The sequence below is a fragment of the Ammodytes marinus genome (genome assembly GCF_949987685.1).
Source record: "Ammodytes marinus genome assembly, chromosome: 4".
Taxonomy (NCBI): Eukaryota; Metazoa; Chordata; class Actinopteri; order Uranoscopiformes; family Ammodytidae; genus Ammodytes; species Ammodytes marinus.
The window spans coordinates 10,411,290-10,438,194 of NC_137233.1; the positions used below are offsets into that span (position 1 = coordinate 10,411,290).

The 26,905-nt window shown below is 40.7% G+C and overlaps 1 protein-coding gene across 1 annotated transcript in view; it reads left to right on the top strand.

Annotated features, from left to right (window-relative positions):
* slc12a5a (solute carrier family 12 member 5a) overlaps window positions 1–21,314 on the top strand; it is a gene marked incomplete at both ends in the record, with an annotated part of 85,538 nt that extends 64,224 nt beyond the window's left edge. Inside the window, 22 exons of the mRNA XM_080026060.1 lie at window positions 4,249–4,303; window positions 4,985–5,115; window positions 8,230–8,477; window positions 8,992–9,206; window positions 9,890–10,060; window positions 10,257–10,355; window positions 11,577–11,634; window positions 11,780–11,954; window positions 12,514–12,632; window positions 13,000–13,098; window positions 13,276–13,395; window positions 14,343–14,447; window positions 15,076–15,244; window positions 15,676–15,871; window positions 16,442–16,611; window positions 17,015–17,146; window positions 18,033–18,140; window positions 18,570–18,695; window positions 19,333–19,574; window positions 20,099–20,113; window positions 20,350–20,483; window positions 21,223–21,314. Coding sequence (XP_079882186.1) covers window positions 4,249–4,303; window positions 4,985–5,115; window positions 8,230–8,477; window positions 8,992–9,206; window positions 9,890–10,060; window positions 10,257–10,355; window positions 11,577–11,634; window positions 11,780–11,954; window positions 12,514–12,632; window positions 13,000–13,098; window positions 13,276–13,395; window positions 14,343–14,447; window positions 15,076–15,244; window positions 15,676–15,871; window positions 16,442–16,611; window positions 17,015–17,146; window positions 18,033–18,140; window positions 18,570–18,695; window positions 19,333–19,574; window positions 20,099–20,113; window positions 20,350–20,483; window positions 21,223–21,314 — 2,979 coding nt within the window. The remainder of the gene's footprint in view (window positions 1–4,248; window positions 4,304–4,984; window positions 5,116–8,229; window positions 8,478–8,991; window positions 9,207–9,889; window positions 10,061–10,256; window positions 10,356–11,576; window positions 11,635–11,779; window positions 11,955–12,513; window positions 12,633–12,999; window positions 13,099–13,275; window positions 13,396–14,342; window positions 14,448–15,075; window positions 15,245–15,675; window positions 15,872–16,441; window positions 16,612–17,014; window positions 17,147–18,032; window positions 18,141–18,569; window positions 18,696–19,332; window positions 19,575–20,098; window positions 20,114–20,349; window positions 20,484–21,222) is intronic.
* Window positions 21,315–26,905: the final 5,591 nt, after the last annotated feature.

Sequence of the window (26,905 nt, forward strand, 5' to 3'; positions counted from 1 at the left end):
GCCTTCTGCAGTTTACCATCCGCAGGGGTTTCAAGTGATAAACAGCACACTGAGAATAGACTGCTATGGTACGTGTGTGTGTGTGTGTGTGTGTGTGTGTGTGTGTGTGTGTGTGTGTGTGTGTGTGTGTGTGTGTGTGTGTGTGTGTGTGCGAGTTTGAATTGATGAAGTTGTATCCTGGACAAAGCTATTCTCCATTTGTGTAATGAAGCATGCTAATGAACCACGGTCTCGGGGCAGTGCCAAAACTCCATTCCTGTCAAAACCAATTTCCGCCTAACTCGTAGGTCACCTAACGGCCAAATCAGAGTATGTCTGTCGCTTCGGGGGCAAACACAGACCTAAAGTGTCCTTAAAGCCCCTGTAAACCCAAATCCACACAATCCTATAAAAACAACGACTGTCAGCTCACCATGGAGACCGTTTGATATTGCCACGGCCACACAGTCTTGTCAAACGGTCTAGGCATAAAAAAAAATATGTTTCATAATATTTATGAACATCTATTTTCTATCAGATTTTTGTTAAAGCTCATTATGACACCCTACCTTGATACCGTATAGATTTTTTTCTCTATTTTAGACCAGGTTTTCAGAGGCCTTAAATCAGCCAGCAGACTTTTCTTAAAAATTCAAATGAGCTTCTTCACCATACACATTCCTCGGGCAAGCTAACACAGAGAAAAGGTCCCTTTTTTTGTTTGAGATGTAAGCCGTCTGCTTTTAAACCCTCATATGAACAAAACAGACGGTGAGGCGGCATAATCCAACATCTTCTACTGGCACGCTTGGAGGCCAGAGGGCGTGTTTGTGCGTGTGAGTTTGGAAGTATACAGTCACTGACTCCGGGCTGCATAGTGAATAAATAGCGTGGCATACCCGAGTAGGCTTCAAACCCTATTAAGCAAACTCACAATCTGTCACAGTTTTTTGGGTTACCTGCACTTGCCTGAAAGTGGGACGACGCGAAAAACAGGCCACAGGCTCTGGGTCAGTGGAGGTAAAAAAAATAAAATAAAGATTTTGCACATCCTGCCCACTGCACAAGATCACTGCTGCCTCCATTGCCAGTACAGCAATCAGGGGCTGATTCATCAGGGTGGGAGTACTGAGGCTTTTTCAGCCATCAATCATCCGGCCAGGTAGAAAATGAGAGACAGAAAGCTGAACAAAAGTTTGTCTTAAATCAAAGGGTGACCTTCTGAGATCACTGCAAACTTTGCAGGCCAGTCAAAGATCCTTTGTGTTTGTGACAGCAGAATATTGATGACATTTCTAAATGTCCCTGTCTACAGTGACACCCGGAGGCTCGAGTGGAATAGGAATGTAGGATACATGCTAAAAGTAAAGAACCAAAAGGGATTTCATATATCAAAACAAAATCAGACAGAGTTTCTAAAGGTTACAGTTGCTGTCTGTATATCCTTCTAAAGGTTGTCACAATCCAGAAAAAAATGGTCTTATAAACATTGGAAAGATGTATAAATCTACAATTACGATAAACTCCATCCCCAACTTATCTAATGAAAGGGATGAATTAACGTTTCGTTAAGCCCCACCCACCTCAATTACTGTTACTGTGCCCGTCTGTGGCAGATTTTTTTTCCATCCTTTCCTATACAATGCATCCTTGAATTCTCACAAAGGTAGACAAAAACAGGCTTCTTTCTTTATACTGTTGCTCTTGTCTTTTGTGGTTCTTGAAGACCTAATTAAAATAAACCACCCTCCGAACTCAATGCACAACCACTATCACACAAACACAGGCACTGTTCAGGGCTTTCATCCAATGGTTAATTATTATTTTTAACACATATTTTTTAAATTCAAAATGAAGGTTTTTGTCTGATTCCTTTCCTTTTGTCTGATCATCTTTCCACATTTTACCTCAAAATTACTGAAATATATGTAGTCCAGTCCAGAGCCATACATCTACTGTATATTTGGCTGTATTAGTAAGTCTAAATCACATAAATCCATTGGTGGCTGTCCGGTACAGTTGTGTGGTGATTCAATGACTCAGTATGCGACAGAGCTACCTCTGCGTGGCTGCTGCTAACATCAGATAAAACACTTAAACAATTACTGTCTTATCAGCTGTGGAGGGAGAAGAGCTTGTGGCCTCATTATGACCAGATTAGAGAGAGAGGAGCCCAGCGCAGTCTTCACTTCTGGTTGTCAGTCCACCGGGCCTCAGGTGACACTAACTACATTACAGTCTTCACAAGAAGCCACTTCATGATAGTCCAATATAACTGGCTAGGACTCGGTGGACTTTCTAGCGTCATACTGTATGTCTCACTCTCTCTATTTTACTGTCTTGCCGGTCTCAGCTATGAATAGAACAATGTTAATAACCACGAAAATTCAGCAGTGGTCAAAGAATAATATTAAACAGTCTCGAGAGGGGGAAAAATAATCGTTGTTATTAATACAAGGAGTAATTGTTCTAGTATTATTACATTTATGGGTAAAGCACTTTTCAAAGAAAAAGCCGTCAGAAGGATATCAAAGTAAAATCCATTATATCCCTAATTTATAATTGAGTTAACTAAAAAGCAATATTCTAGGGTGTTTAAAAAAGAAGTTTAAAAAAAAGACTATTAAAAATGTATCGGCCACTTAATTACATTTTGAACATCCAACATTTTGGTGTTTTAAAGAATTGTGATTATTATACTGGCATATCGTTGCAGTTGTAAATTAACTAAATCCATCAGTCCATTTTCTCCCAATTACCCGGGATCGCGTAGGCAGTAGGATAAGCAAGGTAGTCCAAACTGTCCAAAGCCTGCACTGAATCACCAAATTAACCACAAGAAAAGGATGTACATTTTCAATTTACCTGGAAATAAAAATTGTCTGAAACAGCTGCAAACAACAGTGTGAGTTGAGCCAAAAAAATATAGAAATATAAAAGTTACTATGAGCATACATTATGTTAATTTCACAATCACCTCTCAATTGAACGACATACATATTACTTATTAATTCATATATATGGAAATGAAAATACAAGTTTGATAAGAAAAAAAGCATTAAATGTATAATACAACAGACTCCACGATGACCAAAACAATAAATGCAATAGCAAATAGGCCTATGGAACAATAAAAACTGGCTTTAACTGCAGCAATTAGAGACTATTTACAGAGACATAATCAGGAGCTTTTTTAGGAGATGCCACTGACTTTTACCAGCTCGCTCTCACATCTCCTCCTCCTGCTTCTCTTTCCTGTGTCCGTGGAGCTCTTTCAATCATGTAAAACGTTAAAGTCAGAAATTCAACAATGGTGTTTGAAAGAATGATGAAATTCACAAACACTATCTCTCTCTGTCTATTTCTGACTTTGTCTTTTTTTTTCTGGCCCATTCTTCCTCTGGCTGGCGTTTTGCGTTGCAGGCAACTAGTGATCTCCACTCTAGCATGCCCTCACATTCTCTCTGTGTATTCTCACCCCTTCAATAGGCCTACTGTGTTTTACATCAGAGTTGTCATTGGCTGTTTGAATGTGCTCTGACAGCTGTTGACAGGCCCGGTGGCGTTATTATTTATCTAATTACCAAACCAGTCAGCTCTAGCATGTAGCGTCGCTGTGGACTTGTTGTCCTCACGTGAACTTTGTCACCGGTCATTTGGATGTTTCATATATCGCAGGCCTGATGCTGTAATAATGGACATCACAGGGAGGAAATGAAAATTCTTACAGTTACCTTCTTAAAGTGGTTAACTGAAGTGGACTCTATCGGAAAAGTGACTTTAACTAAATGCTACTCCAATACTTTGGTTAATGACCAAATAGCTGCAAAAAAAGGATGTCCTTCCCAACAACATTAACTGTACTTCATCTTAAGTGCTAGCTATCAAATGTTACAATGCTAAGCCACAGCATAATGGTACAGAGCCAATCTGTCTGAGGTATTTGTGCTAACTCTGTTTTACATTAGCATTTAGCTCAAAACGCAGCCATGCCAAACTACAATTGTTAGCATGGTTATAAACTCTTACGCTTGTGTGGTTGTTGTTGTTTTTTTCCTACATTTTTAACCATGGTTCTTAATTAGTTAGAATAATTGATTATAAACATTGTCACATCAAAACAATTAAATAAGATGATCTTCTTGAAGTATTTAACGATGAGAACCACATCAATCAAATTTATATTTACAGAATACGCAGAGTTGGGTAAATATGATTAAATGTTTGTTTCTATGCTCCTCTCTCATTTCCCCCTCCCTCTCTGTGTAGACCATGCTGACTGCCATCTCGATGAGTGCCATCGCTACCAATGGAGTAGTGCCAGGTGGGTGAGCAGACGTTGGCACCACACAGGCATCGCCGTTTGAGTCTGTCCGCTTCTAAATTTCTCTTTTCCCTGATTGTTTTTGGCACATTCCACCCAGTGCAGCTTGATATCCCCACAAACATTTAAATCTTCAGACTGGGATCTGGTGCACTTTAACTTGTCATCACACAAAATAAAACGCAAGCCAAACATGCCTGAAATGTTAAAAAAAAAATAATAATAATTTGTTTGTATCTGTACGCAGACAAATTGATGTACACATTATGCAGTATAGCTGTATTTTATAATGCGAGTTTACATAGTAATGATGGCCTGCGTCTAACCAGTTGGTTTGCATGCGGCAGGGGTCAGAGCAAATTACAGGCTTGTGGAGAAGTGTGGAAGTCTACGCCAATTATAACTGTCTCTGTTATAACTGGTACCAGCCTTTATTGCTACTTCAAAGTGCTGATTAAGCTCTATTTATTTATGTTCAGTTCATTTATTTCCGCTTATTGTCAGGAAATACCAGCAGTATGATTAAAAAAAATTACAAATTACAAAAGTGCATGAACTTATATACATGAAAAAAAAATGTACAGAGTGAAAAGAGTCATGCACATTAAATGATATACTTACTTACACACCACACACCTGTCAGATGTCTGTTTCCGTTAACATTGTTGTTTGTGTGTGCAGCTGGAGGCGCCTACTACATGATATCCCGTTCTCTGGGCCCTGAGTTTGGGGGAGCCGTGGGGATCTGTTTCTATCTGGGGACCACCTTCGCTGGAGCCATGTACATCCTGGGGGCCATCGAGCTACTCCTGGTCAGAAACAGCCCCTCTACTCTTCTCTCTTTTACTGTCATTATCAGGGCGTCCCTTTTATAATTCTTTTTTTTTGTGTGCTATGGGCCATATTTCAAGTGTGAGTCAGTCACTCTGTGATTTTGTGGTGGGAGGCAGTGGAAACAGTTGAGATGTCACTTGAGAAAAGAGGTATCATCAAGAGGAGTACACTATGGGATTGGGCAGGTGCGCACTTGCAATGAACTGAATTTAACCAAACAAGGCTTTAATGTGGTTGATGTTTTCCCAAAAGTTATTGGAGTGATTGATTGTACTTACAATGTGTGTGTTTTCCTCTTCCAACAACACATTCTAATTGAATGGCATTACATTTCCCTTTTCGCTTGCGGTCACTCTTCACCCCGTCCAAACCTGGCAACCAGTAACACACCCAAAACCCTCATTTAGATCTACTGCCTCTGACATATTTGCACCTGTTGCCATTTGCGCAGTTACTCTTAGTTGATCACACGCAAAATGCTATGCAAATTTGAATCTTAATAGATGAACCCCTATGAGTGGGTGAGTGTTCACAGATTTGCATTGAAACAGCCAATGCAGAGTTGATTCAGCCCACTGTGTCCGACCATCAGTGAATATTTAGATCACCATGTAACTCTTCTACAATCTACAAATTACTGAACCTTGATAAGAAAAATATTTGAATTAGGCGTACATATAAAATGGTGCATCGCTCTGCAGGCACATGGCCTATTTCTCACCAAAGAGTTATTCTGAGATTGACTCGCGTTAATAATTCGTGAAAAACCTGACAACATTTCCAGAACAGCTGCCATGTTTTTCTCAGACTGGAACTTAGACCAATGACAGCCTTGTTGTGAGTGGGTTCATGTTGATGTGAGTAAAGGAGAGAACTGTCAACTGTCTGTTTTGTGCGGCCTAGTTAAAATGACATCCATTTGAGGCTTATTCATCTATGGCGTTGCCAGAGCACAATGAGTAAAAGAGGAAAATGATGAGATAGCATTGCCAGTCCAGTGGGGGATGACCGCTCAAATCACAACCTCCCCTTCCCTACAGTAAACTCTGCAACAACATACTTTGTAATTTTATCACAGCGATAACACCGTCACAAAAGCTACTCTCAAGAGGAAGGCAGTGTCATTGTGTAAGCAAGTGCAGCATTGCCACTATTGAATTTGACCCCCTTTGATTAAGTTAGGTAGGTAATACAAAATAGATTTGTTTCCATGTTGCTCTGATCCAAGGAAAAGCTGGTGCCAATATTGGAAATGTTTCAAAGATATGAGGCAAGGAGCCAAACTAAACCAGCAGCACAGGGACATTCAGAAACCAATCACTGGCGTCTACTGAGAAACTGGCAATATTTCCTTTTTCTTTTTTCAATGTTATCTAACCGAGCAAAAGTAACATTAATGTGTTTTTAAAAGGAGACCCGGCCTGTTCGGAGAATCAGACTGCATTAGCATTTAGTTTACACTTCATTATTCAATCTGACAGTGTGTGGTGTCAGCAGTTTGAGAGTGGATATATTCAGTCAGTTCCTCTGATGTCATTTTTAGATGACAGGGTATAAATTCCTTGGAGCAATTAACTGAAACAAATAGCTCCCTTATATTTTGGAAGACTTGATACTGCTCTCATTTCAGGTTATGGAATTAATGGTGAATTGGCAAAGGTGGAAGGAAAAGAAGCAGCTACTGTGGACCTACACTTTGTCCTCCTCCTCACTGCTCTTTGAAGCTATTTTTTCTCTAGCTGTTTGTTGTGCTCTTCAACGTGAATTCTGATCAGTTGATAAAAATGAAAGGATCTTTCATCTCCATCTTCATTCCTCCTCCTCCTCCTCCTCCTCCTCCTTCTAGCTTTTATTCTACACTTATTCCACTGCAGTCCCCCATGTTGCATGGACTATTGGGTAATTATGCAAATGCTGCATTAGCGAGCGAACAAGACACTGGCCCAGAAACAAGAGCATTCCTTGAAACCTCTCTCAACACTTTTGTCTACTATTATCAACATAGCACAGTGTGTGTTTAAAAAAAAAAGTTTAAATTATAATTTTTTTATTTATTCCTCCGTTTCTTCTCCTCCTGGATGCCTCTAATGGCTATGCAGAGTTTGATCATGCCTGAAGGTTAATTTTGTCTTCTGGGTCAGAGCTGGCTTAGTTTCCCATTGTGAAATAACAATCCCTGCAGAATTGTAAGGAGCGGATCTGGAGAAGGCTGATTTGAATATGTTTCATCCTTCTTCCACCCAAGCCAAGAACGCAAACTGCTGCTGCTATTTTTAGGAAGCACCAACAGTTCACAGGGAAGCAGGAGATTTGTTTGCCTAGTGATATGCTGTTCTTAGCATTGGATCACTTTCTCCAGCCCCCCCCCCCCCCTCTCCCGCTTTCTCTTAGCAATTGGATTTATTCTCTGTGGTCAATTATCTGTTTTGAGTGGAAACTAAATGACTATTTGAAAAAAGAGAAATTCCCCTTTGCTTATGTAACCGCCTAGCCATGAATCATCTTAAAGCCGATGACAGATACTGACGTGCTAATTAGGGGCTTTATCGTTTTATATACGATGGAGCTATTCTTAGGTTGACCCGTAGTAAGAGAGTAATAATGGGCAGTTTATTTCGAATATTAATACCATGCTTGAGTTCTTTCATTAAGCCAAATTAAAAATGGCAGATTATATGTGCTGTTTAAAGCTCCAGTGGGGGGACTGTTAATTTGAGCACCACATGTTTTTCACACCTCACAGAGTTGTCCTCATCACTCTGCCTCACGCCTTTCACACCTTTTGTAAATTGTATCATCTTTCTTTTTTTTTCTTTTTTTGGACCTAGGGTGAAATTTATTTAATCCAGAGTTAAACAATGAGCTAACAGGAGCAGGGATGTGACCTGAAATCTGCCCAGTTGAATCCCCAGACAGTTTTGGTGGAAAAGTGAAGGGGGGGGGGGGGGGGGGAAGTGGATGAGTAAACAACCACAACATGCCCTTGGGGAACAATGAGATTGTTTGGGAATTGCAGGCGGTTCTTTCCCCTGGATATGTACTCTATACACAGGAGGAAAGAGATTAACACAACAACTCCCTCTTCTCCATAGATCTACATATGCCCTCAAGCGGCCATCTTTCCCATCGAGGGCCTGGAGGGGGCAGAGGCAGAGGCCGCCCTGCTCAACAACATGCGTGTCTATGGGACCATCCTGTTGGCCTCCATGGCAACGGTGGTGTTTGTCGGCGTCAAGTACGTCAACAAGCTGGCGCTGGTGTTTCTGGCCTGCGTCATTCTCTCCATCCTGGCTGTCTACGCCGGAGTCATCAAGACCGCAATTGAGCCTCCCGTGTTCCCGTAAGCATTTAAAGGACCTACTACACAGTCCAACAGGGATATTCAGTGGCTTGCAAAAGTATTCATACCCTTTGAACTTTTCCCACATTTTGTCACATTACGACCACACATGTAAATGTATTTCATTCAGATTTTATGTGACGGACCAACACAAAGTGTGCTCTCTTATTTAATGCATTGAAGGTCTGAAGAGTTGTTGCTGCCAATGATTTAAAGCATGCTGTAAGAACCTGCTTCACTCTTACTTGTATAGTTATAAAGATGCTGATGAATCTACTTTTTAGCCATCTTTTCGCATTTTCATTTGTAAAACTTCATTGGGAGAGAAATGTTTTCATTTTTTAAGGCTGAAGTTTGAAATTATTAAAACAGATTAAATTATTCAAATTAGTGCTTTAGGGTTTCATTTTTTTTTTTGCTTTCTAAATAATTGAAGTTACTTGTATATCTGTAGAGTCCCCACAACAATCCCTCAGACAATGACACAGCCATTTTGTGCCTTTCTTCCCTCCAGTGTGTGTCTCTTGGGCAACCGCACTTTGGTGTGGAAGACCAGTTTTGATGTTTGTGCCAAGACCATTGAGACGGCTAACGGGACAGTCACCACCAAGCTGTGGAGCCTGTTCTGTGACTCACCTCTCCTCAACGCCACCTGCGACAAGTTCTTTGCAAACAACAATGTGTCTGAGATCCAGGGCATCCCGGGGGTCGCCAGTGGAATCCTGACAGGTTGGTTCAGCATGCTTGGATCTGCCAGTGTGTAATGTAAAAACAGTGAGCACACAAATACATACACACAGCCATGGAAGGTATAGAAATATGTTTTACATCATACACGGCTAGCTTAAGCTAAAACATTTTTTTTAAAGCATTCACCCCATTGGAATATTTTGTTTAATGTGGCTTTTTGAATGATTAGTGATTAGTGTCAGGATGATGTAAAGCATTCAAACATGGTCTTCAAAGGGGGTTCAAACTTTGCATAGACACTTTAAGTTTTGCTAGTGCTGCTTTAGGACTGCAATATTCTCAACTCAACCGTAGGTTCATGTTTAGATCATGCAAAGCACTAGATTTAGGTGGAAGACGACATGTTCCATATTTGAACAAAGGCCTCCGGAGCCATAAACCCTGGATTAACTGAGCCCAAGGCAAAACTTAGTGTCAGTATAGCTACAAACAACCTGTAAGATAACTGGAACGTATTTGTTTTTTGTTATTTAAAAGAACAAGGTTGAAAGCATCAAAGTGACTAGCCTATGTTGAATTAAAAACAACGGATAACTTGATAAAGTAAACCTCATTGAAAATCAATACAAAATCTTCAATTTAGTCTATCATCTGGAGTGAGACCATGTTTGGGTCCTTCATTTTTAACACCACCTGATTCTCTCTCCCTCTCACCCATCCAGAAAACCTGTTTGGTACCTACTATGACAAGGGGGATCTGATTGCCAGAAAAAACATGGAGGGGATAGTGGAAGACCAGGACGACCCTTTGACCAACTCAAACCGCTATGTGTTGGCAGACATCACCAGCTTCTTTACGCTGCTGGTCGGCATCTACTTTCCCTCCGTGACAGGTGAAAATCTCTATTTTCCACCCCAAAAATATATATTTTTAATCTTTTTGGTGTGTCATAATTGTTTTATTTTTATTATCAATATTTATCAAATCATGTATTAATTGGGGGATTTCATTTTAAGCAGTCAGAGGAGTTTCAGAAAAAAACAAATTTTTGTACGACTTTCCTGATGCTGTTCATGACCTCTGTTCAGGGATCATGGCTGGCTCCAACCGCTCTGGAGATCTGCGTGATGCCCAGAAGTCCATCCCTATTGGAACCATCGCAGCCATCACCACCACCTCCACTGTCTGTATCCTTTCACTACTGCCCCCTGCAAGATGACAAGGGTCACTGCACAGGAGAATTACAGAAATATTTTAAGATTTTTGATTGATAGAAAATTACATATGTTTAAGTATTTTTAAGGCTCAGAGAAGACACTTTAGATTAAACTACACAAATTCAATCATGACCTTATTTAGACCAGGGTATCTGAAAGTACTCTTGCCGTATTCTAGCTAGATGCCCGCTCAAATTGTATTTTCTGCTTAGTGATGATATTGTGAGACACCACTGGTCCAGTGTTGACAAGGCTGGAATGGATGATGCACTCTATGGCTTTTTCTCAATTGCATCAAAAACACACTGATTGGTCTGCGGGGAAGCGACATAATTAAAGGTCATGGCTTTAAACTGTGAAAGGACATGAGTGCTACAATAGCAGTCTGATTTTGACGTTCGGTAATGCATTGTCTGTCAGATTGGCCCAGAGAATTGCCTGTATCATTGATAGGAGAAGACATTCTCTTCGCTACCGAAAAATTCCAATAAGAGGTCTTTGCTTTTCACCTCTCCAACACGTTAAAATTTTTCATTGAATATCAACATTTCTTCTGCTGTAAAAACTCTGAACAGATAAAAGACGTTAGCATGGTTATGGTGCGTAGTTGTCTTAAACACAATATCACCGGGCTACCTTTCATTTCCCCTTATGAATTGTAGGATAATGACAATCCTATGTGTGGAAGTTTTCAATTGTTGTAATATATTTCTATATCCTTAATTGTCAACAGAAGAATTATTTGATTGACATCTAATTCAGCCTAATGTAAAATGTGATTACAGGCGTCTTAACTGAGGCAGCTATCTTGAAACGTCTTCCATGTATCTCAGAGCAATCAGCTTGGACTCAACACAAATCTGATTAGGACGTCTAATCACATCACTGGGCTTCCTATGCAATCACAAGTTAATAAAGCAGAAGCAGATTAGATACAACGACATTGGTCTCTGAGGTATTACCCTAAACAAAATCGATGGATGTCTTTTCTCGGCAAACGCAGTCGATGGGTTTATCAGATCACTAAGGGAAAGGTTTCTAATTTTTATAATCAATTCCTGTCAACCACTTAAACACGTCTCATCTAAGAAATGTTCATGTCGGCTTGCTATATATCAAATCTACACCGTGTAAAAAACACAGACCTGTCTATGAAAAAACTGTTACTTTTCCTGATCCGTAACTGCTTAGACGTGTCCAGTGTGTTTCTGTTCGGTGCCTGCATCGACGGAGTCGTCCTCAGGGACAAGTAAGTTCATCCTCTGGCTATAGCCTAAACAACCAATCTCTGAAATAAACTGATTATTCCTTTACGTTGCTTCAAAAAAAAAAAAAGGGTTTCTTGTGGTTTTGAAATTGCAAGCAACCTGTTTCTCCTCCATCTCCAACTACAGGTTTGGGGAGGGAGTCCACGGGAATTTGGTGATTGGCACGTTGGCTTGGCCGTCACCATGGGTGATTGTGATTGGTTCTTTCTTCTCCACCTGCGGGGCGGGTCTTCAGAGTCTGACAGGAGCTCCTCGTCTCCTGCAGGCTATCGCCAAAGACAACATCGTGCCTGCGCTGAGGGTCAGTCTGTCTGCAGGATTACGCCATCATTATATATATATATATATATATATATATATATATATATATATATATATATATATATATATATATATATATATATATATATATATATATATATATATATATGATAGGGATGTATATATTTGATAAGGATTTTTATATCAGTAATTTGGAAGCTGATATTAGCTCTTTATTGATGAATGTGGTGAGATTAAATAAGTTCTTCTTCTTCTCAACCCTTTTGGAACTGGTAAAGCAAGTGATAGACACGTTTGTTTTCATTTAAGGTTTTCCTTGTTTGTAAATAATACTTTATCATATCCGTCCACTTGTCTCATCTTTTTATTTTATTGTTTTTCTTTTCCTTTTTTCCTTTTCTTTACTTGTTCGAAATAAAATATATTTAAAATTAAATTCAATAATGTTCCCCTAATGTTCTAATGATTTATGCAAACTGGGACAAACGGCAGAAAGCTCTCCAAGCGGACATACTCTTTTTAAAAAAAATAAAAAATATGGTGGTGTGAATTTGTGTCTGTGCTGTCTGTCCCTGCAGATCTTTGGCCATGGAAAGGCCAACGGAGAGCCCACATGGTCCCTGCTGCTGACAGCTTGTATCTGTGAGATCGGGATCATCATCGCTTCCCTCGATGCAGTGGCTCCCATTCTCTCCATGTGAGAACGGAAAACAAACTCTTTCACTTACTGCCATTCAAAAAAATATATGTTTTAAAGCCAACAGCAGCCAGTCCCCTGTCATTCCTTAAAGGATGCAAATGCCACATTTGATGGGCTCAGTCCCACTTATCCAATACATTTAATTACCAGTGGATGTGACAGCAATCAAGATTACATACTCCTTGGGCTACAGTCAGGGTCAAATCACTCTGTAATGTCTGAGGACTTGATGAACTGATGAACTCTTTTTTTGTGTGTGTGTGTGTGTGTGTGTGTGTGTGTGTGTGTGTGTGTGTGTGTGTGTGTGTGTGTGTGTGTGTGTGTGTGTGTGTGTGTGTGTGTGTGTACTGTGTGTGTCCTGCAGGTTTTTCCTGATGTGCTACATGTTTGTGAACCTGGCCTGTGCTCTTCAGACACTACTGAGAACTCCAAACTGGAGACCCCGCTTCAAGTTCTACCACTGGTCAGTTAAGCAGCGAGCGAAAGAGAAGAAGCCGCTATTCTGAATCTTCTGAATTTTAAAGAATTGTTCTGCCTGGGCCTCTGTCTTACTGTCTGTGTGTCTCTTATCTGTCTCTGTCTACCTCTCTATCCATCTCTTTATCCATCTCTCTATCCATCTCTTTATCCATCTATTCAGGCTGCTGTCCTTCCTGGGCATGAGCTTGTGTCTCACTCTCATGTTCCTGTGCTCCTGGTACTATGCCATCGTCGCCATGGTTATTGCCGGCTCTATCTACAAGTATATTGAGTTTTCAGGGTGAGTGGAGCGCATCCCAACCAGAGATTGGATTCGTTGGCTGCCTCCTTTGGCTCTTGCCTCTGTGTGTGTGTGTGTGTGTGTGTGTGTGTGTGTGTGTGTGTGTGTGTGTGTGTGTGTGTGTGTGTGTGTGTGTGTGTGTGTGTGTGTGTGTGTGTGTGTGTGTGTGTGCGTGCGTGCGTGCGTGCGTGCGTGCGTGCGTGCGTGCGTGCGTGCGTGCGTGCGCGCGCGCGCGTGCGTGCGTGTATGTGTGTGCGTGTGTGCCTGTGCGTGTGTGTACTATATTTTAAGAGTTTTTCGTGTCTTAATCCTCACCATCAATCTTTTTTGTTTGGGGATTTAAAGGGACAGGCTTTAGTCATGTGGGAGGGTTGATTGCCTAACAAACCACTTGGTATGCTGTATAAACTGTTCTTTTATCTGCTCAGCACTTTGTAACTGAGTTTTGAAAAGTGATATATATATATATAACAAAGATTATTATTATTATACTGATGGATTTGGATACCGTGAGTCACACGGTTACAGGTTTTATAGGAAACCAATAAAGAGTAGGGTTATCTTATTTAAATACCTTTACTGTATTTTATTGACATTTTTGTTTAGCCTCAAAATGCTTTGCAGCTGTTGAAAAATAAACAAAAACATGTTTTTAAATTGGACCTCATTGTCAACCACTCAGACGCATTTGGTAATCCATCTATTCATGCTTATGATGGAGTAACACAAAGCCACGCACATTGAGTATTTAATAGTTGATCCATGTGGTGAGAGACATCATGTTTACCTGAAATGCACCGGTGATGCCTAATCCTTCATGGCATTAAAAGCAGATTTGTTTCAGTTTGACTGTTTCACTGTCACTTTAAGGATCCAGAATGAAGACACACAACTATTGTTCATATTTTAAATGACAAATATCAATGTGGCGCTGTTCTGTTTCACAGTGCGGAGAAAGAGTGGGGCGACGGGATCCGAGGTCTGTCTCTGAGCGCTGCACGTTACGCACTCATGCGGCTGGAAGAAGGGCCACCCCACACCAAGAACTGGAGGTACAGCACACACACACACACACACACACACACACACACACAACATCACACCCTGTGTTGTTTTACTGTGGTACTATTAATCAACAGAAATTAACTACATGCCGGTACTTGTTCAGCCGCTCTCTCCAATTAATGCTATTCTCCTCATCAAAGCTGTCAGACATGTGAAATCCTATTAACAGGTCAACCATTTTCTCTCTCTATGTCTTTCTTTCTAAACTTTTACTCAGCCATTTCTTGCAGCACACCTTTTATTTGACTCGTAATGGTTGTCCCTGGCCTGCATTTTTTCGGCATTGCATTTTTCTCTTTCAGAATCAGAATCAGAAATACTTTATTGATCCCCGGGGGGGAATTCCGTTTGTTACAGTTGCTCCAATTTAGAATAGAAACATGTTAAAGAAACAAGTGTAAAGAATATGTGCTTAAGGCCACAATGTTTAACCAACAATAACAATCTAACAATATAATATAAGAATAAGAAGTTAATAAGTAAGTACCAGTAAGTAAGTATGAACATTATTATACAATATGTACAACTGTAAGTACGTAAGCAACTAACAGGAGTATATTAGAAATGTAGATATGTTATTTCCTGTGTTTTTTTATTCTTCTACCATCTCTTCAGGCCCCAGTTGCTGGTGCTGGTGAGTACAGACTCAGAGCATAACGTAGAGCAGCCTCGTCTGCTCTCTCTGACCAACCAGCTGAAGGCAGGCAAAGGTCTGACCATCGTAGGGTCCGCTATGGAAGGCACCTATCTGGAGAACTACGACAAGAAGCTGCTTACAGAGCAGGTTGGCAGCCTCAACTATCAACTGCAGCTTTTTAAACATCTACAATTGTTTGTTTTTTTTAAACTTGAAAAGAAAGCGATTACAAATTCTATATGTGTTTCATTAATTTGAATCACAGACAATAGACCATGCCTTGTGAGCTGGCACTTATCCTTAAATCACATACATTCGGGGATTTGTCTAGTGTTGGGCCGTTCTCTTTAGTATTTGTACAAATGTGTGTATGTGTATTTATTGTCATGCTTGTAACTATTAATATTCATGAGAGACATGAATAACATTAAGTACAAGCATGATAAATAACCCTTTTATTATATTCCTTATCGGAAACAATTTCAACTAATTCAGTCAGACGTTATCCACAGCACTAGGCTAGCATTTCACTTCTTCCCTGCCTATTGGTAACCATTTTCTCTGTCTTGCCTTTGTAGGCGCTGCGTAAGCTAATGGAGACTGAGAAGGTGAAGGGATTCTGTCAGGTGACCGTGTCGTCCAACATACGTGATGCGACCTCCCACCTGATCCAGGCCAGTGGGCTGGGCGGACTCAAACACAACGCTGTGCTGGTGTCCTGGCCACGCAACTGGAAGCAGGGAGACGAGCTCCAGAACTGGAGGAACTTTGTTGGTGGGTCACCTGAAAAGCGAATAAACCAATAATCACATTTAGAAAGGCTAAAATAAAAATAACACTTCTGCTCTAAAGGCATTTTGGGGAAAGATTTTGGAGTTGTGCAAAAGACTGCAGGTTTCGAGTTATTTTTATGTCTCATCCTGCTATGTTACTTACTACAAGTTGCAATAAAATCTCCCTAAGAATGACACTACAGCATCAATTAAAAGAAGTGATATGTGCTTATGGTCAAAAACATTATTTAGGTCAAAAGATACAGTAACAACTTCTAAAAAACATGCCAGTCATTTTTTCTAAACCTTTATTTAAGTCCCATTGATGGCCTGGACAGGCAGCAGCAACTGTTAAACATTTCCAGACAACACAAAGGACAAAATATGTTACATTAATCACGCAAACACGTACAAAACGATTTCATCTCAATAAAAGTACATTTGTAAAAGCATTGACAGGTCAATGTTTTTCAAATGGATTTCAAGCATACATATAATATAATCAGCTAAGACGGTTTTTAGAAGTGGTACAGCTAACACCTCTGCCAATCTTTGTGTGTCTGTCCTGCAGAGCTGGTGAGAGAAACCACAGCTGCAGACCTTGCTCTGCTTGTCCCAAAGAACATCTCTGCCTTCCCGTCTAATGGAGAGCGCTTCAGCGAGGGACACATTGACGTGTGGTGGATCGTCCATGATGGAGGCATGCTGATGCTGCTGCCCTTCCTCCTCCGACAGCACAAGGTAGCCTACAGCGCAACCGTTATTACTACAAAGAAAAAGACACAAAACAAGTAAACATTTCAAGTACGGTGCCGTGTAAACAAGCAAAGCCAAAGTTCTTCTAGACAAAATGAACTCATCATGAAAAAGGTTTCATGCCTGGTGTGTGTCCTATCTCATCGTCCGGTCATCATTTTTATGTTTGATTAGAGAGTGAAGTTTTTCATTTTAATACTAAAATAGTTCCTTTTAATAGAATTTATTTTTAACAATAGAATTGTATATTGTAATTGTGAAAATATGCCAACGCGACCAACATATCACATTCACATACAATGAGATGTACTAATGTTTAATACCTACATTAAGAAGTCACAGAAAAATCACTGTTGAGCATATAACAGCATTTGTTTGTGTCGCTCAGGTTTGGAGGAAGTGCAAGATGCGCATCTTCACCGTGGCCCAGATGGACGACAACAGCATCCAGATGAAGAAGGACCTGACCACATTCCTCTACCATCTCCGTATCGACGCCCAGGTGGAAGTTGTAGAAATGGTGAGTTAGTCTCAAGACATTTGAAATGTCTGTGGAGATACTGTACACACCTATATATCTATGAGCGTGTTAAACTTAGTGTCACTCAGCTGGTTACATCATCACAGAACCCAGCAGTGCCTCGGGGCTGAGCCAGTTACTCCAGTGAACATGACTAGTGATCTACCCAGGCGGAGGAGGAACCAATGAGGGAACACGACTGGCCCGCCCACTGCACTGTTGTAACCTGCTAATTGCTGTGAGGGACAGCTTGAACTACAGTGTTTGTGTTAATGCATCAACATGACTTCAGCCAAAAGTGCTTGTCGCATGGTTTAACAGGAGTCAGCAAAACCTCCTCACCCCTCATTGTGACATTCACGCCCACTTAACAAAGTGATGGGTTGGGATTGCGAAAGGTGGCAAAGTATGCGGGAAGTCATTCTCACACAATCTCTTCTGTCACTTTTAATATGCACCAACCCAGTGTGACACCGCACAGATGCTTTTCGGGGAGAGATTTTCCTAAAGCGTGCGCCATTATTCCCATTTTTACAAAGCATTGCGTGTAGCCCAAGCTGCTTTCGATATATAAACACAAACTTTGGACGTGATTGGATGACACGTCATTTGGATTAGTTCATGCTACGGTTTGGAGGTCACCTCATTCTCCCCTGTCAGGACAAAAAGCAGGATGTGACTACTGTACATGTGTATCAGGTTGAGGGGGATTGCATTTGAATCCTTTCAGGTGAACAGTGGAGTACAACTGGGTCAGAGACAGCTTTACACATGGGTGATTTGGTAATGAATAGTGGTAGATGTAAAAGCACGCAAAAAAAAATATATATATATATATATTTAAGAATAGAAGAAAATTAACTGTACATTTTTTCTCACCTCTCAGCATGACAGCGACATCTCAGCCTACACTTACGAGAAGACCCTGGTGATGGAACAACGGTCGCAGATGCTTAAAAAGATCAACCTGACCAAGACCGAGCGCGAGTGTGAGGTACGAAAGTTTGTCTGTGTTTTCATGCAAAAGTCTTGTTGTAGTGAAATGCACTCCAGGATGCACACATAAAACTGACGTGACTCGACAGGCCGACTTGGCATGATTTATCTTGACTTGACGTAACATGACACATGAGCCCCCTCTGGACAAAAGCATAGCCACGGTTAAATCGGGAGCAGTGGGACAGCATATTCCCCCACTCTCTATCATTCTTTACTTCGGCCAACGCAGCACACGGCTTTGCTTTTGTCTGTGTACATGACAGCCTAATATTTGACAGATGGTGGAACATAAAAGATATCGATCTCAGTGTCATACTGTTATTACTATACCTCCCCCCCGCCCTATTCTTTGTTGAACTGAAAAAAACTGAAATCTCCTCATATCCCTCCCTTGCTTTTGCTTCTGCTGTATGTATGGTCACAGATCCAGAGCATCACTGATTCATCCCGCGGCTCTATCCGTCGCAAGAACCCGGCCGCTGTGACAACCCAGCTGAGTGTGACCGAGGAGCCGCCCGCAGCCAGCAAGGAGGAGAAGCCCGAGGAAGAGGTAGACCACACCGTTCAGCTCCTAAAGAGGAGTAACCTTTATTTGCATGTACAAGTCGTGTTGTTACCCGGGGGTTTCCTGCAGGACTATCACTAAACTGGGTTCGTACAGTAAAAGTTCCTGGAGATGTCTGGTGTCTCTGTACTAAGCTAAGCTGTAGCGTCATATCGCCTACGTACATGAGAGTGGAATAAATCTTCTGATCTAAAACTACAGCAAGACAGCAAATAAGCATATCTTCCAAACATTTCTTAACTATTCCCTTAACATACAAACAGGCTTAAATAATGTGTTTCCAGTGTAGTTAAAAAGAAATCTCTTTTCTGGTATCAATTCACAGTTTAGAATTTTCTGTTGCATCTTTTGCTCTAACTGATTGGTTCTGTTTAAGGTGATGCATGATAGATTTGGATTGCCTAAAACCCATGCCCAATGTTACTGCAAAAGAAGATATGCAGAGCGGGCAGCACAAAGGTTCCTTTAATCACACACTTCTCTCTCCTCTCCCTCTCTCAAACACTGTGTGGCTCTCTCTGTGACTTTTACCTGTATTCCTACATTTCCACCTCAACCTTTCCACTGTAATGTACATCTTTTACAACTCCACATCCGTCCCGTTCTTCCTCTCGTCTCATAGTCAAAGTCGGCCTCTTCCCCTGTGTCCCCCCCTGTCCAGGTCCAGCTCATCAACGACACCACCACCCCCACCAGCCCCGCCACCCCGGCCGCCCTGCTCAGCCCCGCAGAGGGGGCTCAGAGCCCTGGGGAGCAGGTCCAGCTCACCTGGACAGAGAAGCTGGACGGAGAGCCGGCCAAGGCTCCCAAGCCACCGGGCGCAGCCACACCGGAGGGCGTCAAAGACATCTTCAGCATGAAGCCGTGAGTGCTGCTTTTTAAAAACAATGCTCATTGAACTTTCACGTGTTTAACCATGTTCCTGTCAAAATCAGCGTGGAGAGAAAGCTTGTTGTCGAAATATTTTTGATCAAAATCAGTGAGTTTTCTCCTCACAGTCCGTTACTGTGTGTGCGCTGCAAGAAAAAAATGGTGTTAATACACAGCCTAGGCTCTGTAAACGTGCATATTGCCAGCCACTGTGGGCCCCCTTTGTTTACATACCAGTTTACAGAGCTTAGGCTGTGTATGAAAACCAGTTTTTTTTCAAAGCACACAAAGTACGAAGGTAGCGGATTGTGAGGAGATATTCACTGATTTTGACAAAAAATATTCTCCAGAATTGCTGACTGCACCTTTAAGTCTCCAGCCTTATTTTCCTTCACAGCTAAGCTCCAAAATGCTGTTAAAAAGCAGTTTTTTAGCTGAGCTTAGATTTAGGTTCACTAATATAAAGATTCCTAGCTCAGTACTGATAATCATGTGTTTCTCTTCTTGCTATGCTGCAGCGAGTGGGAGAACCTGTAAGTATCAAAGTCCCTATAAACCTCCTTCAGTCCATTCACATCTCATACTGACCACGTTGGCCACATGGGCAGATGCAGATGAAATGCTTGTGTGTGAATGAGCATCCGTCACCTCTAAACAAACCTCTTATTGCGGAGTGCTTTGTAACATGCTTTTGAACTGTCACATTGCCTGCGCTTTGGTGTGAAAGGGCTTGCACTGATTTTTTTCTGTGGCTCTTGTCTTCTCTTAGGAACCACTCCAATGTGCGACGTATGCACACAGCACTCCGGCTGAATGAGGTCATAATGAAAAAGTCCTCAGAGGCTAAGCTAGTTCTCCTCAACATGCCCGGGCCACCCAGGAACCGGACAGGTGACGAGAACTGTATCCTTCACCCAGACAGAATTAGGTTCACTCCTATAAGACGCTATAGACAGTGCCACGTGACAAACACAAGTAATACGTAAGTAATAAGCTCTGACAATGTTGAGTCACTCGCCCTCTGACTAATGTCAGTGCCCAAGGAATGAACTTCAAAATATCACAATGACTACAAGGATGGAGGGATTCCTTTTTTAAGATTAGATCCTGGATGCAGCTATAGGCAATTTCCAAAATGTATGCTCAGTTCAACTTATTTGGATCCTTAACCATCGGCATACAGTACCGAACTATGTAAGTATAGAAATAAAAAACAATGTTGGCAAAGTGACATTAAAAAACGGTGGTGTGAAAAACGGTGAGACTTTTAGTTGCGCTATACAGATACAATCAAATGCATTTAAAGCCTTTTGGCCCTTTCCTCTTATAATTCATAATAATAATAAGTTAATTGAGTTGGTTTCAGAAACAAAAATGGCACTGGCATTTGTTATCTGGGATTTGTTATCTGAAGTATGAGCAAGACGGCAACACAAGTTGTTGTTCACTGTTCACTGATAAGCTAACTGTCTTATGGCTCCATATTAACTGTACAGACCTGAGATAATTTCACCCACCTCTTAGCAGAACAAGAGATGCTGCAACTCTCTAATACTGCAGTTTTTCGTTTTGTGGACCTGGGATAAGAGATGTGAATGTCTACCATCTTTTCCTCTAGTTTCCTTAACTCTTTCTCTCCCAGACATGGAGTTCCTGGAGGTCCTGACTGAGGGTCTCAACCGGGTCCTCCTGGTCCGCGGAGGCGGCCGCGAGGTTATCACGATCTACTCCTGAACAAAAAATACCACTACCCCCCACCCCTCCCTCACCCATACTCCCATCCTTTTACCAACGCTGCTTGGTCATCGCGTCCCCCCCTTACTGTTTATTTGTGTAGGTTAGCCCTCTCACACCCAGCCAATAGCCCCGCCCAGCTTCAGCACCTCTCCCTCAGCTCCAACCCCTGCAGACCGGTGAGCAGTGTCACATGCTCTTCATTCTAGTTCCAATAAGCCACTGTTACTATCGTAGGCTCTAGACTCATTCATATGCTCTGGAGATTCCTTCTTAAAGAGACTTTTCTTTATTTGCTAGTCTGTAAATCGACTGTAGTAACTCGCATTGAGTCGCAGTTACTCTGTAAGGAGGAGGTGATGGTGGTGGGTGTGGGTTGTTAGCTGAAGTGTGAGCACACATGCACGTATGCGTCTCTTTATTTCAAAATCGCTGCAGATATTTATTTTCTTTTTTTTATATATATGTCAAATGCCAACATGGCATTGCAGCAACTTGTGCTGGAGAAGAACGTGAGCTCAGTGTCTTGTTTAGTTCCCTCGTTATGATCGGACACCTTCCCCTCCGCGCCGCGGCCCGTTGTCGATGATGGGATCTCTGTTTGGAGGCCAAAGACACTGCTACCCCCACCGTCAGGACCACCAGCTGCAAAGGAGGAGAACAGAGGTGTCAAGTAAGAACTGTGAAATTCACATTGATATTTCGAAAGGGGACTGAAAAAGGCACGTGGATCAAACCTGCAGTATTATCTTTAACCTGATCACTTCCTTCAGCATGACATCCTTATAACTGTGTGCGTGTGTGTTTTTACACCATTCACTGTCTTTCTTCACTCATTTTCAATTCATTTCTTAGTGGCTGTTTATCCCTGTGGCCACTGTTAGTGCCAAAACAAAAAAATACATATATACAAGAAGGATAGCTTAGTCTGTAGAGATTGACACGTAATTAAACTGTGAAATGTGCGTTTCCTAGCAGAAGGCTGGTCTGACAGCAGAATGGGGAGACAGTGCAGACCTCCCCACACCCCGAGGAGATTATCATTGCCAGCACCTCTCGAACCCTCGTGTGGATCACTGTAAATAATGTACAAGCTCTGACGCGTTGTTCAGTATGAGTGTAGTATTTTTGTGACATACTAAAAAGCTTCTAGTGGAGACAAAACGTTCCTTCTCTCAGAAGGAACCGCTCAAAAACGCTGTTTTTAAAATGTATTTATTTATTTACTTATTGGATGGCATAGGCTCCTTTCACTATGGTAACCGTCATTGTAACCTCAACAAGCACTGCACCTGCACTGTCTGCCACTGTGCAACAAGTGACATTTTGATGAATTCGTCAAGTTCATTGAATTTAAAAAAAAAAAGAAAATTATTTAATGTTATTTTTTCATCTAGAGAACAAATGTATTTATGTTTATAGACAGAAGTTACACATATTGATGAAAAAAAATAGTTTTATGTCATCTGATTGTCACTGAACATATATATTGTTGTTTTGAATCATTTAGATACATTTAAATGTGCCATATCAAAGTATTTTTCAAAGAGGAACAAAAAAAAATCTATTGCTTAAATCAGAGATAATCGTGCTAAAACGTGCTAAAACGTGCTAAAACGTGCTAAAAAGAAAGAGGAGTGAAGTGTCTATGTGAAAGTAGTGTGGCAATGACACTTGAGATGGAAAGTCGCCCTTTAGATGATAAAAGAATAGATGTTCAGACCTCCGTCAGTCTACCAACGCTCAGATTAGAAGTAGGCGCATCCGCGGTTACCGAGGTGAGATTCTGAATATCTATTGATTGATTGTTTATAGGATCTAGTCTAAATAAACACAGAGGACAATGGCTTCTGAAGCTAGGAAGCACACTTTGTCCACAAGACAGAACTCTATGCAGTAGACTCTCCAGAGATATTTTATATCCTCTAGATTGGTTAAGATTTGAGCCACACCCACATGTCCCTGGCTGAATGACTTGTGAGCAAAATCATATTTAAGTTTAAAAAAATTATAATTCTTGGAAGGAATGTGCAATAGTTGAAATCCGGACTCATGTGATCATGTTATTTATTTTTTTACACATATATTTTGTATATGTAGATTTCGTAAGTCTTGGGGGAAAAAATTCCAGAATCATCTCACTGACCAAGGACAGCTGTCACTTTACTTTGATTTGGTTTCTTTTTTCTTGAAGAAACTGTTTTTGGTCATTTGCACTTGTAGTAGAAATATGAATATAAATACGTATATATATACAGTATATACATTATAAGGAAGCAAAACAAATATGTTTCTAGAACTATTTAAAAACTGTATTTAATGTTTTTAGTGTTGCTTGAATGTCTGACCATATGTTGTGAATGCTGCTAGTATCAATAGATTTATATGTACTGTAAATAGAAATGACTAAAGCAACATTAAAGATCAAGTGGAAAGGGTATAGACATACATATCAGTGGTGGTGGTTGTCAAACAAAGACGAGGCTGTACCTGTAAACATTTGGCCTGTGATCTCTGGACAGGGTTAGCTTTCCGTTTTATTAAAAAAAACTACTGAATACCTTGATGCAATATTACAACTGAGGGCAGGTCCTCCACCCTTTTATTGTCTTTTTAAAAGAAATGCTCTCTTGATTACTACCACCTTTAATTCCTTACGTAAAGAAAACCAGTTTTAAAGTAACAGATTATTAATTTACGTTGTTGACTTAAAGAAACGTAGAAGAATCACCAAAATATATTTAAATATGAATATTCCTGATTTATCGGCAAAAACTTTACTGTTTGCACATTTGAACACAGCTACCTTTGACACCTGTGCTACTTAAGAAGCAGCCACTCCTAGTTTTCAAAGATTTTAGAGAGCCAAGTGATGAAGATTTTCTTTAAAGTGCTTGTCATACTTCTGACACAGTTTGACAAGGGGTTGTTTAACGCTCACATCAGTTTTTTGAAGAACATGGCTATTTTGGGATTGTTTCCTGCATTGCCTGCATCTACTGAGCCTTTTAAATTTATTCAAAAGAGAAGATATCTGATGTTTATTGGAGAAGTTTATCGGAAATGAATTTATTTATTGAATTATAAATGTTTTATAATTGCTGTTTGCATGGTACTATGTGGCAATATGTGTTATAGTGATGACTTAACGTGTTCAAGGTGCAGCGTGGGGTCAAAAGTTGTCAAGCATTCTCATTGAGGTCTCAGACTTTGGAGAAACTCAGAAGTGTTGGCCGCTCAGTCGGCGCCACGGCGAGACCTTGAAAACAAGTCTTTTGCAAAAAATAAGAAAAAGTATGAGTTCACTATATTGTTACCTGTTATATTTCAATCTTGCTCAAGTAGTCTTATGTAACGTAATCGGAGATTTTAAGTTTGCGATTGAATGGGCCTCAGAAAAATGGTCATTTCACCTCTGTAAATATATATCAATTAAGTCAGAGACACTGTAACCGACTAGTGTTGTCTTTTGTTGTACACTGTTCTATCACTGTGGGCAAAGTCTTAGAGTTTTTGTAAGATTATGTGCAATATTGTTCTCACATTGGCCACTTTAAATTTTTTCACAGTTCTGTTTTACTTTTGTACAAACAAATGGAGGTGTTGCTTATTTCCTCCGAGTGTTTGTAACCAGGTCTCACGGACAATAAATATCTATCTAGTGTTCATCCCAGATGTGGCTGAGACAGCAAAGCACTTTACACTGAGGGGGAACTGAGGGGAGTGCAAACTCAATCCCACAGTGACCTCTGGTGGTAAACCAGTGTATTACAGCCAGCAGTGGAATTATACAAAATAAAATTAATTCCCATCAAATTTGCAGCAGTTTTGAACCCCCATAATCCAGAGACCTACCTGCTGATTTTAGTTTACATCTTTAATCATTTGAGCATTTTCTTGGACATTTCCGCATGCATCACATTTCTTTCCTTTCTCTTGCCAAAACATATGAAAAAGAAAAAGTAGTAAACTGTTCATTTTATAGCGCTTGTCACTCAATCTGTGAGGTGAGCCTTCTCAGAATCCCCTCTTGTAAACCTTCCCTCAACCCCCCCACCCTCATCTCCTCGCCCCGTCTGCCCCACAACCCCCTGGCCTCCTGCCCATCCCAGCCACTCAATCCACCCCAGCTCTGTATTTTAAATGTGATTGCAGTATAATTCTGAAAAATGATCAAAGAATATAAAACTCGCGCTTCCAATTCTGGTGCTGGCTCTGCTTGGACAACATGGGATAGTCTACTTAGAAACCAGCATGCCCCCCCCCACCCCTCCAAAACCCCCAAACTGATCCATGATTTAGATCAGATCCTCCGCCTGCACAACTGTAGCATGAGACAAAGTTGCTGGTGATCATAACCCAGTCTCCATCCTTAAATGGATATTAAGGGCTCTGAAACACATCTGTTACCGGGTTGAGGAGGCTGTCCTGTGAAAGACACCAACAGAGGAACACACAAAACAAAACCCCTGATTATTGCAGAGAGGGCACACGCTCTGTGGCTGAGATAAGATCGTACCGAATAGTATATTTTACACACAAACATCAGACACAAGTGCCTGATGTCATAGGTTACGTCACACAGTCGATCTCTCTGGGAGTCAGATGAGAAGAAGTCAAAGTGTCTATCCGTACTGTACAAGCAGAGCCCCGTTTCCAGTTATGTTGTGTATCTCAGTGCATGCATGCAATTACCCTGAACAAGGTGTATTGAAAATATATTGGGTGTTTGTGGTATAAAAGTATTTTGTTTGTTATAAAAAATCAGTTACACACTTATTTTATTTCTAGCAGTATGAGTTTATTTTTCTCTCTCTCTCTCTCTCATTAGCACAGGCCATTGTATCCAAGGTGAATAGTATTACTAGTACGAGATTCTATTTTTTATGGTGGATTTGTTGACAAGGTCCTCTCATTGTGTCAAAATATATATCAAATATCAACTGATTGCCAAAGTATATTTCAGTTAACTACATTAATGATAAGTGTGCATATGTGTACTCCAGTGAATTAGACACAGACGAGTAAATAATGTTTACCGTCTCACAAAAGATCTGTAGCAATTAACAAGTACATAATTTTGTTTGGTTTAAATAGGGTAAAATTATGAAAAGTGTCAAGTGCCAAAGTATTTAATGAGATAAGAAGTGTCCAAATCTGTATTTTTACCTACTTTTCTATCAATAACTGTGGTTCGTTTTAGTGCATTAATTATAAAAAAAAAATCCTACTATCCATCCAAACTGGTCTTTGAAGGTTATATTTGGCAACTTTTAAAAGACAAAAATAATGTACGTTTGGGGAAATTGCTTGCTTTTCTTCAGAAAGTTAATCTGGGTCTGTCTAATCAATGGTAACACAATCTCTACATTACATTTTGAGTTTTGCTTGTGTTGAAAGTGGATTTTGTCACCAGTGGACTGAGCCGATGCAGCTTTTTCCTGTTAACAAAACTCTGTGCTAAGCTAAATTGGCTGCAGCTTCATCTCCAGCGATATATAATATATAAATTATTGTTACTAAAATTTGTTTTGCTGTAACGCTTTATGGCCTTGAAAAGTATAGCATTTATTTGAATAACCACTGGGAAT